Source organism: Zootoca vivipara, chromosome Z (genome assembly GCF_963506605.1).
Source record: "Zootoca vivipara chromosome Z, rZooViv1.1, whole genome shotgun sequence".
Taxonomy (NCBI): domain Eukaryota; kingdom Metazoa; phylum Chordata; class Lepidosauria; order Squamata; family Lacertidae; genus Zootoca; species Zootoca vivipara.
The window spans coordinates 31,133,489-31,149,619 of record NC_083294.1 but is presented as its reverse complement, the minus strand read 5'-3'; the positions used below and the strand labels follow the sequence as shown (position 1 = coordinate 31,149,619).

Below are 16,131 nucleotides of genomic sequence, written 5' to 3'. Positions count from 1 at the left end.
GAAAAAATGCCAATATCTTTCACATCTGGCAACCCATGTGCTCTCTTGGTTTCAGAGAATACATAGGTAGATGAGTCTAAAAAGCCCAGGACACCAATTTTCATAGCCCTCCATGGTGTGACTCATTTACCAGAAGGAATGTCTTTAGTGTTAACTCTGGAAGTATATAAGGTACCGTACTTGATTCTGACCAAACTCACCCCCCTGGTGTATATTTTGCTCTAGGAGGCCGAGTGCCCAACTATGAGGCTTGCTGAAAAAAGCGGGGGGCTGTTTTCATTATATTGTACTGCTAAGTATAGGACATGGCTGCTTTTGCCTCTTGGCATTTATCTTTTTATTCATACAGATTTCACTCCTTTTTGTCATTCTGTTTTCTCTGCGATATTTTATATAGGCAGCCTAGGACCAAACCCTGGTTTCTCTGTTCCCCTTTCCCCCTCATTCAATATTTATACCCATGTCTAGCCTCCCCCCCCCCACTTGCACATGTCTTGGGAAAAACCTTCAACGTAAGCCAATTCACGGACATAACATATTTCTCTGGGACTACGGTACTTTCATTGCTGGGACTCACTGTTAGAAGATAAGCAGATACGTTGCTTTTTCAGGTCTCGAAGCCATTGGGAATATGGAAAGTAATGTACTGTGCAGAGGCGAAAGCTATTTTCCATGTGTGTCCCTCTTCAATCTCTAGCAGAGACTGATTTGTGCAGTGATTAGGGCAGCCTTTTTCAGCTTCTGGTCTCCAGATGTTGGACTATAACTCCCATCAGCCCAAGCCAGAAGGACCAATGGTTAGGGATGATGGGAGTTGTAGTCCAACAAGGGAAACCCCCCCCCAAGAGTTCAAAGGCTTTTGCAGGATATGCCTTCACTAAACTCCCATAATCACTTCTAACTATATTCTCAGTCTTTTTTTCTTTAAAATGCATAATTTTGAGATTTTTGCACCTTTATTAAAATCTAGAAACAAACATTACTGTAAGTTTCAAGAAATCATAAGCAAAATTTAGTTTCTTGCTTCATTGTATTTGGCTAAAACAACTGACCTGATTTTTCCCCATTGTGGTGTTCCTTTAACCAATAAGCAGCAAGTGGAATATAACAACACGAAAACCCCAATAGCTTGATCATGTGGACTTTTAATTCACTTTCATTATCCCTTGCCAGCAATGGGGATATAGTTCATGGCAGAAAGAGAGGAAAGATTCATTGAAAACATTTTTGCCAGTATCTCTTGTACAATCACATTGTATGGATCACTTTAGTGAAGCAGTGATGCTTAGTGATATGTAAAGTCCAGGATGACTTCAAACTTACTGGTAGCAACACAGCTGAGATTTCCCCTAGATTTATTGATAAGACTGCTTTCGCCCCATACAATGAGGCTTACACAACAAACAAAACCCACAGAAGTTCAATAAATAGGCATAGTACAATTTACTCAAAAGTGTCCTGCTGAAACAGGTTTTCAGAAAAGTGCCTGAGGTACAATGAGGTGTGCATTTGTAATCTCAGCTGTGCTATAATTATCTTTAGGTGGTGGGGGGGAGAGGGCTAAAAGTAACAAAGTTGTGTATATTGTGGTTTGAGTAAGCTGAAGGAATAGGTCTTTGCCCACAGGAGTTACCAGCATATAACCACAGCCTTTTTCTTAACAACACAACTACATTCATTGTGCTCAGTATCCCCCAGAGGTAGAAGAAGAAAACATGGTATTGATACCATGTTTGACAAAGAGCAATAAGGCATAGACTGCTATATCCAGCAAAACAGGTTCTTACACTTTAAAGGAAATTTAGAAGTCACTACAGGATTAAGAATGTGGCACTGAACTAAGGAGTTGATGTAGCAACCTTTCCCAGACATTTAGGAAGGTTACCTGCTTCTGCTTAAAAGTCCTCCTTGGGAGAAAAAAAAAATTGAGGGAGGGAATATGCTATGTTACAAGAACTCTGGAAAGTGCTTTTTTCCATTATCAAACAGTTTCTCCTCAGTCACCACTGTCTTCAACAACACTGTGCCAGTTGGGTTCACCACCACCTTCAAGGGTGAAACCCAGTTGTGCAGCCCCAAATCCATGCTGGTGGGAAGGATCTGCTGAATGGAGCAGGCAGGGTTACAAGCTAAGCCACTGCCAAGGAAGGCAGTAGAGAAGACAAAAGCCTGTGGTCCACCAATCTCCTGACGGTTCAGCACAGCAATGGCAAAGGCTCCGCCCGACAGGGGCCGCTCCCACAGCTCAAAGTTGCTTTCCTGGAAAGACACAACATCCATTACCAGCTGCAGTAACAATCACCAGAGATGGGGAAGCTGTGGCCCTCTAGATGTTGGGCTGCCAACTCCCATTGGCCACAGTCAATCAGCCCAATAGCCAGGGATGATGGGAGCTGTAGTCCATCAGCATCTGGAAGGACAGTCTTCCCATCCCTGCTCTGTAGACTGCTTTTTTTGTTAACACTCAAAACTGTTTACAAACAAAACAGTAAAGACAAAGTTTACGAAACCTTATATGATGAACCCTTAAAAAACTACTAAAAGGGCTTCAAGGACAGAACTGTAAAGATTGTGTTCAGGGAAGGGTGTTCCATAAACTAGGGGCCACCCCTGACAAGGCTGTCTCCCTATCTAAATTCCTCTAGCAGGAGCACCAGGAGGCCTCCAATGGAGATCTTAAGATTTTAGCAGGTCCATACTGGAGGAAGCAATCCTGTGATAACCCTGATCCAATGTTACTTATTGCTTTAAAGCAGAGCTAGGAACCTCTTGCTCTCCAGATGTCTCTGGACTGCACTCAGGATATTTATATATCTATTCAAAAATGGGAAACTTCGTTTAAATTGGGAGCAGGGAATTTTGGCTGCAGGAGCCAAATGAAAACCTCCAGGCCACTGTATCTGTGTCTCACCAGTCCTGTTCCATGTTTTCCTTGAGTGGTATTGTCCAGCTGTAACCATCTTGGAACTGTGATGCTGCCTTTCGCTTGCCTGGATGGAAAGGGTGTGGGTGGGTGTATGTGTGAATAAACTTGGGAATTTTGCACGGAATGCAGCCTTCAGGTTTCCCCTTCTTATTCTTCAGTGAACACTCGTAGCCAAGTAAGATTCCATAAGCATGGTTTTAGCAATGAGTCCGTAAGTGACAACTGGAGCGCTCACAGGCCAGTGTTTCCCAGTTGTCAGTGTTTATACTACATTCTTTTAGATTTGCCTTGATACAGTCTTTAAACCTCTTTTGTTGACCACCAGCATTACGCTTTCCATTTTTAAGTTTAGAATATAGTTGCTTAGGAAGATGATAATCAGGCATCCGTATAACATGCCAGTCCAGTGAAGTTGATGTTGAAGAATCATTGCTTCAACACTGGTGATATTTGCTTCTACCAGTACACTGATATTAGTTTGTCTGTCTTCCCAAGCGATGTGTAAAATTTTTCAGAGACACTGTTGATGGAATCTTTTGAGGAGTTTGAGATGGCGCTTATAAGTGGTCCATGTTTCACAAGCGTATAGTAAGGTTGGTAGTACAATAGCTTGTAAACAAGCATTTTGGTTTCCCTGCGAATGTCCTGGTACTCAAACACTGCACTTCAGTCGGGAGAAAGCTGCACTTGCAGAGCTCAGGCGATGCTGGATTTCGGCATCAATGTTGGCCCTTGTGGAAAGATAACTGCCTAGGTAGGAGAAGTGATCAACATTTTCCAACATTACACCATTGAGTTGGATTTGTGGCGCTGCAGAGGGGTTATTTAGTAGTTGTTGGTGCAACACTTTGGTTTTTTGGATGTTGAGTGATAGGCCAAGCTTTTCGTAAGCTTCTGCAAAGATATTTTGGATGGTTTGGAGGTCATCCTCAGAGCGTGCGCACACTATGTTGTCATCAGCATACTGAAGCCTTCAGGTTTCCCCTAACTGAATGTGGCCCTCAAGCTGAAAAGGACCCCCCGCCTCTTATTTAAATAGATCATCTAAGGAAGGGAGAAAGATGGCTTGCTTAAAAGCAGCCACCCTATAAGCTCATCAGAGGCAATTTGAAAGGAGACTTCCCAGCTCACACTCTTAATGCTGCAAAACACCAGCTCTTAAGAAACTTAAATTGTACTTCCTTAAAAGAACTGCCAATTAAAAGGATGAGGGAGCAGGTGGTGTGAAAGACCTCTGCCCTAGTTCCTCTACTTCCAGTCCAGAGGCGACAATACTGCTTGAATGTAGGAGAGGAAATCTTTAAAATCTTAAAAAGTAATGAATTTTACAATAGTACTGAGGCTACAGAGAAGGAAGCTGGCAACAGGGCCACCAGGTATTGCTGTAGGTAAGAAGGCAGGCAGATGAGGCCTAACTGAGGTTGGTGGGGCTGCATCCCATTTGTATTTGGAACATGATCTGGATGAGTACAACCTTTAAACTTCATCTAAAGCAGTTTCCCAAACTTTAGGTCTCCGGCTGTTTTTGGACTAGTGGTCAGGGACCAGTGTTTTTGGACCAGTGGTCAGGGATGATGGGAACTGTAGTAAAAAAAAAGAGGCTGGCAACTCAAGTTTGGGAAACAAGACTGAGAACAGGAGAGTACTAAATCCACCTTGTTTCGGCTTTCAAAATCATCCTCCTCCTCCTCCTCCTCTCCACTCGCCTTTCCCCCATGGAAGTCTTACCTTGGTAATTCGATATCCTTGCTTGCCCAGTGGATCCTGGTTGATGGCTATCACTTCTTTGTTTTGGAGAAGAGCCTTGGCCTGTGGGCTAATCTGACGCAGGTCATTGGACATGAGAAGTGGAGCCGCCATGATGGCCCAGAGTGCCAGCTGAGTTACTTGCTGATCCCAGCTCAGTCCAAAATTTCCAATCACCAGCTGGCATAGGAGGGTGGTAGAGGAGAATTACCATATTGAAGGGGCTTACAACTCTTAGGTATCGAGATGCTACACTAAGGAAGGGAACCAGGCTGGTGATCAGCCGCTGGAGGCCCCTGGGCCAAATCCAGCCCTTAATTATCACCAGATTCGTCCAATCCCACAGCTCAGCACATGTTCTTTGCGCTGAGAAGGTTCAATCCCAGGCATTCCCAGTTAAAACGAGAGGAAAGGTTTCTAGGAAAAGTCTGTCTGCCTGAAGCCCTGAAGAGATGCTGTCCATCTGAATAGACAATTCTGGGTTAGATGAGCAAACAGCCTGGCTCAGTGTAATGGTCTCTTGCAAATACTACCTCATCAGAAGGTCTGCTCCACACAGTGTAGAAATCAGGCCTTTATTTTGGTAGCACCTACTCTTTGCAAAGGGAGGCACCATCTTTATTGGCTCCTTGGCTCCTAACAAAGACCTTCCTTTTCCAACAAGCCTTTCAAGTGGAGATTTTCACCAAGGTGAATCCAGCAGAACAGCTTAGGCTAACTTATATAGCCTGATATCAGTGCACTTAAAATGTGTGGCTCCATCTGCAGTTTACATTTTTAAAGCAATATGGCACCACTGTAGTTTGGTATGGTACCAGGAGTTGTTAGGAAACCCCTCTTTTCATTTAGCTACATTCTGAGGGTCCCTGAGAAGAAGGACTGTCTCTTAAACCATTTTAGAAGCTGTAGATCTATAAACAGCTAATAAAAAGGAGTAATAAATAAATAAATCAGGAAAGGAAGGGTGGGAAGTCAAGAAGAAATTTGTATACTAAAAAAAGGATAAATGTTTTTAAATATTGTTGGAGACTTAATAAAAATGATATAAAAAATAACAAGTAGATCCATGAGGGTAATAAGGGTATTCTAAGAACTCCCAGCGTCCTTAACAAACTACAGTACCCAAAATTCTTTGGGGGAGCCATGACTGTTTAAAGTGGTAGGATACTGATTTAAATGTACAGTATATTTTGATTGGGGCCTGAATTAGGAATCATACTCTTTATACTCTGCTGCTCTGTATTTTTCTTAGGAAGGCCCTGCACAGGGATGCCATGTTATTTTCTCACGTGTTCCATTTTTAATGCTTGTTTAATTAATAGCTGAAATAGCTTGAGGGCATCTCAAATGGCTGTATCCAGTAGGCAGAAATTTTATGGTGCAGAGACACTTTGGCCATAAAATGCACTCTATACCACACTGAGTTTCCATGTGGGCCACATGTAAAAACTTATTTGCAGCCAAGCTCTTGAAAGGAACACAAGCAGCTTATTGTCATTTTATAAACATGAAGAAAACATGCAAATTAATATACGACCCAGAAATGAAGCTAAAGCCATGCAAAGCAGATGTCTGGACTTGCAGGAAGACAGAGAGGGAATAAATAAAAGGCAGACACCAGGGCAGACTGATGAGCAGGGAGACTGATGAGCAGGGACTCTCCCTTTTCAACAGCCGGGATTGTACTGTATGTATACAGTATACAGTTAGCAATGACTTTGGAATACAATAAGCTATTTTATGCCAAAATCAGAGAACTGGTTCATCGAGTTCAATATTCTCTACAGCAGTAGTTCTCAATTGGTGGGCCACAGAAAACTCACCCAGGGAGTCCGTGGCACCATTCACGTAACAAAACGTACCAGAGATATATCACAATCTTCAAAAGTAGGGGTCCCATGGCTTGTCTTTTGAAAAACAAGGGGTCCATGGTGCATAGCTAATTGGGACCTACTGCTCTACAGCACTGGTCTTCCAGTTAGTGTGTCAGGACCCACCACGAAGCCATGACCTGCTCTAAGGTGGGTTGCAACTGTAACACTACCACCATACAAATAATAAGGGCAAAAAAATTTTTTTAACAGTAATAATTAATTATATTTGGGTCCGCAAATGCATATCTACAGCCTCCTACCCCAGCCTGGTATCCTCTGTACATTTTGAGCTACCACTCCCCCAGCCTATAATGATTGGCAGCAGTTCTCCAGGGTTTCAGACTGAAGCCTCTTCCAGCCCTATCTGGGATTGCTACAGTTTGGGCAGCTTCTCCTCTCCCAGTGAGCTACAGGCCCCTCTCCTAGGCTCAGGAAGGCTGTGAGGGTATGGATGTTTGAGCAACAGAGTGGAATCTGGAATAAGTGACCAAGAAAAAGGATTTCTTACCATATCCGGGTCATTCCAGCCCCCTGGCCCAGCAACATCCACAATGCTGTCCTGGTTATAAGAAGTCCAGTCCAAGATATTCTTGACACTGCCCCAGGCATCGTAGACATCAGCATAATTCCTCCAGTAATTGCAGTACTGTTTGATCTCCGTGTAGTTGGGCTGCCAGAGGAGTAAAGACACAGAGAGAAAAGAGGGGGCAACAATTTATTTCTTTTATTTAATATATGTGTCATGTTTCAGTCCCACTGAGCACTGTGTCAGAATGGAATGGCATTCAGCAGGGGCATGGCTGGCTATTTGGGTCTTTACCAGAGACTGTGCAGGGCAGTTCCCAAACAGGGTTTTGCAGCACTGACTCAACTTGGCTTTAAATAAAGTGTGGGAAGGACCTAGATAGGGGTTCCCTCCCTTTTTACAAGTTCTCCTGAAGTCATTTGCCCCATAAAACTTTTCATAAGAACATAGGAAGCTGCCTTACACAAAGTCAAACCACTGGTCCATGTTGCTCAGCACTGTCTGCATTGCTTGGCAGTGCCTCTCCAGGGTTTCAGGTAGAGTGTCTCTCCCTGGAGAAGCCTGGGATTGAACCTGGAACCTTCTGCATGCAAACCAGATGCTGTACCTCTGAGCTACGGTGCTTCCCCATAACTCCCCCTTCTTGCCATCTATATATTGTACTCCTAAGAGACTAAACATAACACATTCCGAACACAGGAGGAGCCACTGCAGCAAGAGTGAGGAACCCTTTTCCTCTCTGAGAACCACTCCTGACATCCAGTATGGTTACCCCAGACTCTCCTGCATACAGCAAGCATACAAACACACCAGGACAAAGCTGGCTGTTCCCTGCAAATCAGCTGAGGGAAGTGTTATCACATCCTCCCATCTCTTCAGATAATTGATCTGGCAAGTTGGGTGTGGATGATTATAGTCATTCCTGTTGCAAGATAGGAAGATGCTTTTCCCAAGGTGCAGCGTAACATCACAATCAATGGGTTTCACTATTACATAGCCAGACAGGCTCCCAGCACACCAAATATGACTGGTGTGGCAAAGACAGTCATCTGCACTCATACACAGATTTGTAAATCTCATCACAACCAGAGGTTACTGTGTAGGAATGGGGAACTTATGAAGACCCTCCAGAGGCTATTGGATTCCAATTCACATCGGACCTCACTCAGCCCAGCATGACTTATTGTCAGGAGTGATGGGAGTTGTAGTCCATCAACATTTGGTTACCAGCCCTTGTCCTAGGACAGGTGTGGGGAACCTTTGGCCCTCCAGCTGGTGCTGAATTATTACAGCCCTCAACAGCCCTGCAAGCATGGCCAAATGTCAGAGCTGATGGGTGTTATAGTCCAGCAATATGCCCCAGGGAAACAGCAAGGTTGCAAAGCGGCCTCTCCTTACCTTCCGAAAGGGTCTCTCATACAGCGGCCACTCGCACGAGAACACAATGTCTCTGCCTGTTTTGTTCAAAGCATGAGACATGTTCTTATAACCTGGTGGCAAAGAGCAGAAAGCCCTCAGAATGAAAACAAATAACCAAAGCCTTTCTTTCAAAGGTCTTCAATAAGGAAGTGAAAAATGTAAGTTAAGGCCAATGAAGCTCATTTCCCTGAATTCTGGCTCTGGATCAAGGATGGGGAATCTGTGGCCTTTCAGAAGTTGCACTCAACTCCCATCATCCATGACCTTTGACCCAGCTACCTGGGGCTGACAGGATTTGGGAGTCTCGTAACCTCTGGAGGGCTTGAGGTTCCTCATCCCTGTCATAGTAATTCCAGACACCCACCCTCCAAATCCGGGTTGCCTCCTCTGAACGCACTTAAGTGTGTCATTGTCTTCTTAAAATGAAACACCCTGAACAGTGCCTTAAGCCAGCGTTTCTCAACCGCTGTTCCGCGGCACACTAGTGTGCCGCGAGACGCTGGCTGGTGTGCCGCGACATGCGGCGACGAGAAGGGCGCTTTGCATTGTTACGTGCCTGGCGGCCGCCAATATTCAACACTGACCCGCCGGAAAGGAAGCCGGCCGGGTCACGACACGGGGCGAGCGCAGCTCTCAACAGCCACCACCACGGGAGGGTGGTTTTAGACAAACTTAAAGAAGCTGGCTGGATGAGCTCAACCTGAAACTTGCTGAGCAGAGGATTGTGCTGGCAGAGAAATCAGCGGCTTGTGAAGCCTTATTACAGGAGATTGCAACCAACACAGCAATTGGCAAGTGTTTCTTACAGTCATAATTATATAGTCAATATAGGGCGGCACAGAGTTAAATTTTTTAACTTTTTTAATGGTGGTGTGCCTCGTGATTTTTTTCATGGAACAAGTGTGCCTTGGCCCAAAAAAGGTTGAGAAACACTGCCTTAAGCCCCAAACGGGAGAGAGCTTTTGGATCAGGAGCTGGGTGGGGAGAGTAGAAGTGGCAAAGGTGCTGGTGGCTTCTTCCAAGTATAGACAGTTCAGAAAATTTACAGTGAGCTGTTTTAGGAGGGGAGAGAGGAAGGACAAAGTGAGTCACACATTGCTCCTTAAAGCCCGCCCTCCTGCTTCCAGGGAAGTGAACTGGGTGACCCTATCCAAGGCTGAGGTAAATAGTAAATTCCACGCAGGCTAAAAGGTTCGCTCTGACCTCCTGGCAAATCCTGCTCTGGGACATACCTTCTGCCAACAGTTCCAGGGTGTCAAAGCTACAGCCGTCAAACTTCAGCAGGTCCACCCCCCAGCCAGCAAAGGTGTCAGCGTCCAAATCGTAGTAACCGCGGCTGCCAGGAAAACCAGCGCATGTCTTGTTCCCGACATCTGCGTAAATGCCCAGCTTCAGCCCCTTGGAGTGGATCTGGATTGCAGGTAATTGAGAGGGGAAACACAGCAAGGTTTCTGGAGTGGAAAGCTTATGTTTTATAAGCAGAAATCAAAACAATTTGGCCTGCTTTTAGGTAATGGGGTGGGAAGAAAATAGGCTAAGAAAAGGTGCACTAGTTTTTCAACAATGGAAGGTATGATGCTACTCTACAAAGGGGTTGACACAAGCAAATGAGAAAGGACATGGGAGGGGCCATCCTATCAATGACCACTAGCCAGGAGAGCACAGTGGAATCTCCATGTCCAGTGGGCTGTCTATCTTTAAATACCAGATGCTGGAGACAAACAACTGGAGGGAGCTGCTGCCTTCATGTTCTGCTTGTGGTGTATTGGGCAGCAGGCTGGCTGCTGTTGGAAAGAGGATGCTGGTCTAAATTGATGTGCTCAGGTCAATTCTTAGCAATTCCTAAAGGTAAAGGGGCCCCTGACCATCAGGTCCAGTCGTGTCCGACTCTGGTGTTGCGGCACTCATCTCGCTCTATAGGCCGAGGGAGCCGGCGTTTGTCCGCAGACAGCTTCCGGGTCATGTGGCCAGCATGACAAAGCTGCTTCTGGCGAACCAGAGCAGTGCACGGAAATGCCGTTTACCTTCCCGCCGGAGTGGTCCCTATTTATCTACTTGCACTTTGATGTGCTTTTGAACTGCTAGGTAGGCAGGAACTGGGACCGAGCAACGGGAGCTCACTCCGTTGCAGGGATTCGAACCGCCGACCTTCTGATCGGCAAGCCCTAGACTCTGTAGTTTAACCCACGGGTCAATTCTTAGCAATTCCTACAGATGGTTAAATCTAGAGATGGGGAATGCTTTTCCTTGTCACGTTCAGCCCTGCAGTTCTACAGCGCTATGGACACACTGTGAAAGGGGAGCAGGCACAGGAAGTTCTCCCATTTCCATCATCCTCTCCAGCTCCTCATTTATATGTTCTCATTGACCTCAAGGTGAAAGAAGCTTTGGAGGAAAGGTCAGCAAGAACCTACTTACATAGTCAGCTAGTTTACGAATCCCACTAGGAAAACGGTTTGGATCCGGTTGGAGCCTGCCTTGCTTATCACGAGTTGGAGCCATCCAGCAGTCATCGATACACAAGTACTGGTACCCAACGTCCCTCCATCCATCTGACACCATAAGGTCTGCCATCTGCATGAACAGCTGCTCGCTGAAGAGGGCAAAAAAGGAAAGTCATAGGAAGTTGCCTTCCTCCAGGTCATATAGCTCAACATCATTGTCTGACTGGTAGAGGCTCTGCAGAATCTTGTGTAATAGAGGGTCTCTGTCATCACTCTGGCTTTCTGATCCTTTTAAACTGGAGGCGCCAGGGACTGAGGGAACCTTGGACCTCTTGCATGCAAAAGTGCTCCAGCACTGAGCTAAGGTCCCGAAAGCTGGGTACCAACACTGAGCTGGTAGTGAAGTAGAATCCAATGAGAATCCAATATCATATTGCTTAGTGATGAGGGGGGAAATTAGCAAAATGTCTACTTACATATTCTGCAACCACTTTCCGCCTCTCAGTGTTCCTCCCTTCTTGTTCCCATGCCATGACCACTACCATTCCCCTCCCTTACCTTCATGAAAACCCAGAACTGCAATGATTCTCAACAAATCCTCTAATGGGGCTGCACAATGACAATCTTACATTTTTGTTATAGAGTGAGAGAGACATTGTACATGCACACAGAAACATACTGATGTTTAGTGGTCTTAAATCTCATATACTGTAGATTATAGATCTGTAGTACCGCTTCAGAAATGGAGGCTCTCACAATGGAATGCTCCATACAAACAAACAGAAACTATCCACACAGAACACTGCCATGTCAAGGAGAAGGGAAGGGTGCTAACTTAGCCCTTTTCCTGAAATACCCACTTTCTACATGCAGGATTTATTTGTTCTTAAATGAGGGAGCATTCCGTCATAGGGGGGTTCCTATCTGGAGCTTAAAAGTGGTACATCACAGGGACAGGTTGACTATGTCAATTAGAATTAAGACTGACATTAAACCAGAAGAATGCGAAGAACATCTATATTACTGTTTATTTGTCTGTACTGAAAATAGAACTATTTTCTGCTTCCACTGGCAATCCTGCCCCCCCCCCAAAATGCACACCTGGAAGGTATTTAATACAAGATAGTATTGTGATTGCAGACTCCCAACCATTCACATTTAAATATTGCTATTACAATAATTTTGTTTTGTTTTTTTTCAAATAATATTTATTAATTTTCAAAAATTTCAACACAAAAACAAAAACCAAAAACCAAAAATAAAACATAATCAAAAAAGAAAAAAAACATATCAATTCATTACATTAATTTGACATTGTGGACTTCCTCAATTCCCCCCACACTGGGTTCATTTATTAAATCTAAATTAAACAATTTTCCTTTATCATCTTAAATCATTCTTACACAATTTTTCCATTATTTCACAACCAATTCTAATCTACACAAAGAAGAAGAAGAAGAAACCATTGACTATCCTCAACCTATAATTCATTAATTAATCCAAATCTAAATTTATTTTCCCATCCATCTCTTCTTCCATTAGCCTCACAATTTATACCCCAAAATTTTTCCATACCTTCAAATATTATTTCTTCTATCATAATAACCTTTAACCACATTTATCTAATTCTACCCCCCTTTCCCTGGATGTATCAACCAGCTCCATAAAAGGTTCCAGTTTCAGACCATCTTAATCAATCAAAAAATTGTTGCTCCTCACCCTATTCCCACTCTTTCAGCACCTACAGCAGCAAAAGCCTTTAACTGCCTGAAAACCCCATCATCTCTGTGAAGTTATTGACTCAGCCCCTTACTGTTATCCCCCAGCTGAAAAACTTCTTATTCATTTTACTCAGATTATTTGTTGCACAAAGTTTCCTCTTCCCAGCAGGCAAAACTGTAAGCTCTTTGAGATGAGGAACTCTTATTCCATAAAGTGTCCATGTACAAGTCATGGCACTATGTAAAAATAAATCATGATAATTTACATACATGGAAACAGGGCCGGCTCTACATAGACCCCCGGTGGCGCAGTGCACCATGGCGGGGGGCTGGTAAGCTGGGCACCGACCTGGCAAGGAGGGCGCCGCGCAGCGAAGCCGTGCGTAAACCAATTGCGCCCTGCGAGGGCGGGGCGGGCGGCGGAGCGATCTCCGCCCCTCAGCACCAGGGCGCGCGATCTGCTCAAGACGGCCCTGCATGGAAAGTTTAGCCAACTGTCTGAATCACATAATATTCCATGGAATGTGGAACAGCTTATGTTTAGGCTATGTAAACCATTAAAGAGGAAACTACATAATCTGCCAGGCCAGCCATAGGATGTGTGCAAACTGCACAGCTTGCTTCTTCAACCTGTGTTGACATATTTAGCAGAATGAGGTGGCACTGTGAACTTCAGACTGCAGACTGTGCCCCTACATAAAGAATTGCAAACAAAACAAACAAAACTTAGGGCACCGGGTTCAGCTCAGTTGTTCTACTTTTCTATTCACAGAGAATTTGCTGTTGTTTATCTAATGGCTGCCAACCTAGTAGTTCGAAAGCACGTCAAAGTGCAAGTAGATAAATAGGGACCGCTACAGCGGGAAGGTAAACGGCGTTTCCATGTGCTGCTCTGGTTCGCCAGAAGCGGCTTTGTCATGCTGGCCACATGACCTGGAAGCTATACTCCGGCTCCCTCGGCCAATAATGCAAGATGAGCGCGCAACCCCAGAGTCGGTCACGACTGGACCTAATGGTCAGGGGTCCCTTTACCTTTATCTAGTGGGGAAACAATCTGCAATCTGAACTGGTACACACACAGACCATTCTACCATTCTGTTTGCAAGCACAGGCCAGGTCCCAGATGGGTCCAGATCATGCATGCCAGTAAAACCAGGGCTACAAAAATCCAAGGCAGTCTGTTGCCAAGGCGCCTAGAAATGTAATGCATATGCTGAAGAAATGCAACGTATTTTCCCTCTCCTGCAAAGAGAGTTGTCTCCCTCAGCTTCAAGGCTTGCTGTAGTACACAGGAGTTTCAATGTATTTTGGGGGCTCCTGCCTGAATACTTACACACCAGCATATGTCAGTTTCTCACTGTGCTAGGCAAATTGTGAGTTATCGATAGCAGATAAGTCAGAGTTTGCCACTACACACTGGCAACTGTGGACACATTTTCTGATTTTGGAGTTTCAAAGTGTCACATAATTAACACACTTGGACTTATCTTCAAGGTCAAAGTCTTTTGTTCCTTTAACAGTTGCAAACAGGAAATCAACAGATGAACCTTCCGCTGCCCCAGATCTCTATGGATGATAAAACTTCATCTGCTGGTTAAAGTGTCTCTTAAAAAGCAAAGGAACCATGCAATGAAAGGTGACGACCTTTCATTAAAATGAAGAGGGATGAGGAATCTGAAATCCTTCACATGCTGGACTCACACCAACATGGCCATGGCTAGGAAAGATGGAAGTTGTTGTCCAATATTACTTGGAGGGTCACAGGTTCCCCAGCCATGGAGTGTCTTAGCCCACAGTAATGGCAACAGATATATGTGGTACACCTTTATATTGGCAAACCTTTCATGAACCTGATGGAGTTTTCTCTCTCATGTGTGCACACGCAGGTATAAAGAGCTGTGTGTGTGTGTGTGTGTGTGTGTGAGAGAGAGAGAGAGAGAGAGAGAGAGAGACTGTATGTATATACGTATAAGCATTTTACCTTTTTTATATAAGCATTCACTTCAAAAGGCCACTAGATGCAAAAGTCACAGCTGTGATGCTTCCATGCAAGTCTCAGCATGTATACAAGCACACCGCTTGTAGCACAACCCTCCTAACTCTGCTAAGCCCATTTAAAAACTTTTAGCAGGTGATAAGATGACTCTGGTGTTGTTGCCTGAACCCACAAGGTATAATTTAACAATTTGTGAACCCAAATGCAAGCAATGATGTCCTAAGGCCCAAGAGCACCATGATGCAGCAGCAGGAACTGACGGGGCAAAAATCAAAAGATTCCCCTGGACTTTGAAGTCATCTTATTTTACTTGTTATTTTGTATTATATTTACTGTTTTTAATTAGGTTTTTGTAATTTTGGATTATGCGGAATGCTTTATCGGAGTGGATGTAGCAATCAAGTAATTTCGTTGTTCCCGCAAGGGGACAATGACAATAAAGATATCTTATATCTTAAAATAATGTAATAATAATAATATTCTAATGCTATTATAGGCTGCATCAACAGAAATACAGTGTCCAGAGATCAAGGGAAGTCATAGTACCACTCTATCCTGCTTTGGTCAGACAACACCTGGAGTACTGTGTCCAAGGACATAGACAAGCAGTTACAGGTAGGTAGCCGTGTTGGTCTGACGTAGTCGAAACAAAATTAAAAAATTCCTTCCAGCAGCACCTTAAAGACCAACTAAGTTTTTTATTTTGGTAACAAGCAGGAATGTGTTCAGAGGAGGCTGACCAGTATGATCAAGGGACTGGAAACCAAGCCTAATGAGGAATGGCTGAGGAAACTGGTTACGTTTAGCATGGAAAAGAGGCAACTGAGAGGAGATATGATAGCCATCTTCAAGTATCTGAAGGGCTGTCACATCGAGGGTGGAGCAAGCTTGTTTTCTACTGCTCTGGAGGGTAGGACTTGAACCAATGGCGTCAAGTTACCAGAAAGGAGATTGCGACTCAACATCAGGAGGAAGTTTGACAGTAGAATGGTCTCCCTTGGGAGGTGGCAGACTCTCCTTCCTTGCAGATTTTTCTCTTTTTTTTAACAGAGACTGGATAGATGGATGGATGAAGCTGAGATCCTGCTTTTGTTTTTGAAGAATGAAAACGCTATGTTCTATCTGGCAGCCGTCTTGTCCCAATATCCCAGGCGCTCACCTGATGCATCGGCGGGGTTCTTGCTCGCAGTCGATCTGGCAGAGGAAGCGCTCCCAGTGCAGCCAGCCCATGGGCGGCGTCCGTGCCAACCCGTTTTCTAGTGCGCCCGCCGGGCAGGACAGCGCCAGCAGCAGCAGCACCATCGGCAGCCCTATTCCACAGCTCCGGTCCATTCCCGGCTCCCTCTTGCAGTGCCGCTCCCGGACTTTGGGACCAGCCGCGCCGCAAAACTCAAGAGTTAAATGCTGAACCGAGGAACACGGCAATCCAGCCAATCGCAGCCCTTCCCTTTCGCCGCTCGGCCAACCACAGGGCTCTTC

At 44.8% G+C, this 16,131-nt stretch overlaps 1 protein-coding gene across 1 annotated transcript; it reads right to left on the bottom strand.

Annotated features, from left to right (window-relative positions):
• Window positions 1-1,125: 1,125 nt before the first annotated feature.
• GLA (galactosidase alpha) lies at window positions 1,126-16,031 on the bottom strand. Its single transcript, XM_035123353.2, has 7 exons — window positions 15,812-16,031; window positions 10,910-11,084; window positions 9,724-9,901; window positions 8,471-8,562; window positions 7,055-7,216; window positions 4,655-4,852; window positions 1,126-2,259 (listed from the first exon to the last, which is right to left on the bottom strand). Exons 1-7 carry the CDS (start codon window positions 15,982-15,984, stop codon window positions 1,948-1,950), a joined length of 1,290 nt encoding a protein of 429 aa, XP_034979244.1. The 5' UTR covers window positions 15,985-16,031; the 3' UTR covers window positions 1,126-1,947.
• Between the last annotated feature and the right edge of the window lie 100 nt (window positions 16,032-16,131).

What these genes read in the sequence shown, in the direction of transcription:
- GLA (XM_035123353.2), bottom strand. Translation starts at nt 15,984, where the DNA reads ATGGACCGGAGCTGTGGAATAGGGCTGCCGATGGTGCTGCTGCTGCTG. An exon ending in TTCGTAAACTAGCTGACTAT is followed by an intron (nt 9,902 to 10,909) that starts GTAAGTAGGTTC and finishes CCTGCAATCCAG; the next exon opens with ATCCACTCCAAGGGGCTGAA. An exon ending in GCTGGAATGACCCGGATATG is followed by an intron (nt 4,853 to 7,054) that starts GTAAGAAATCCT and finishes CTCCTATGCCAG; the next exon opens with CTGGTGATTGGAAATTTTGG.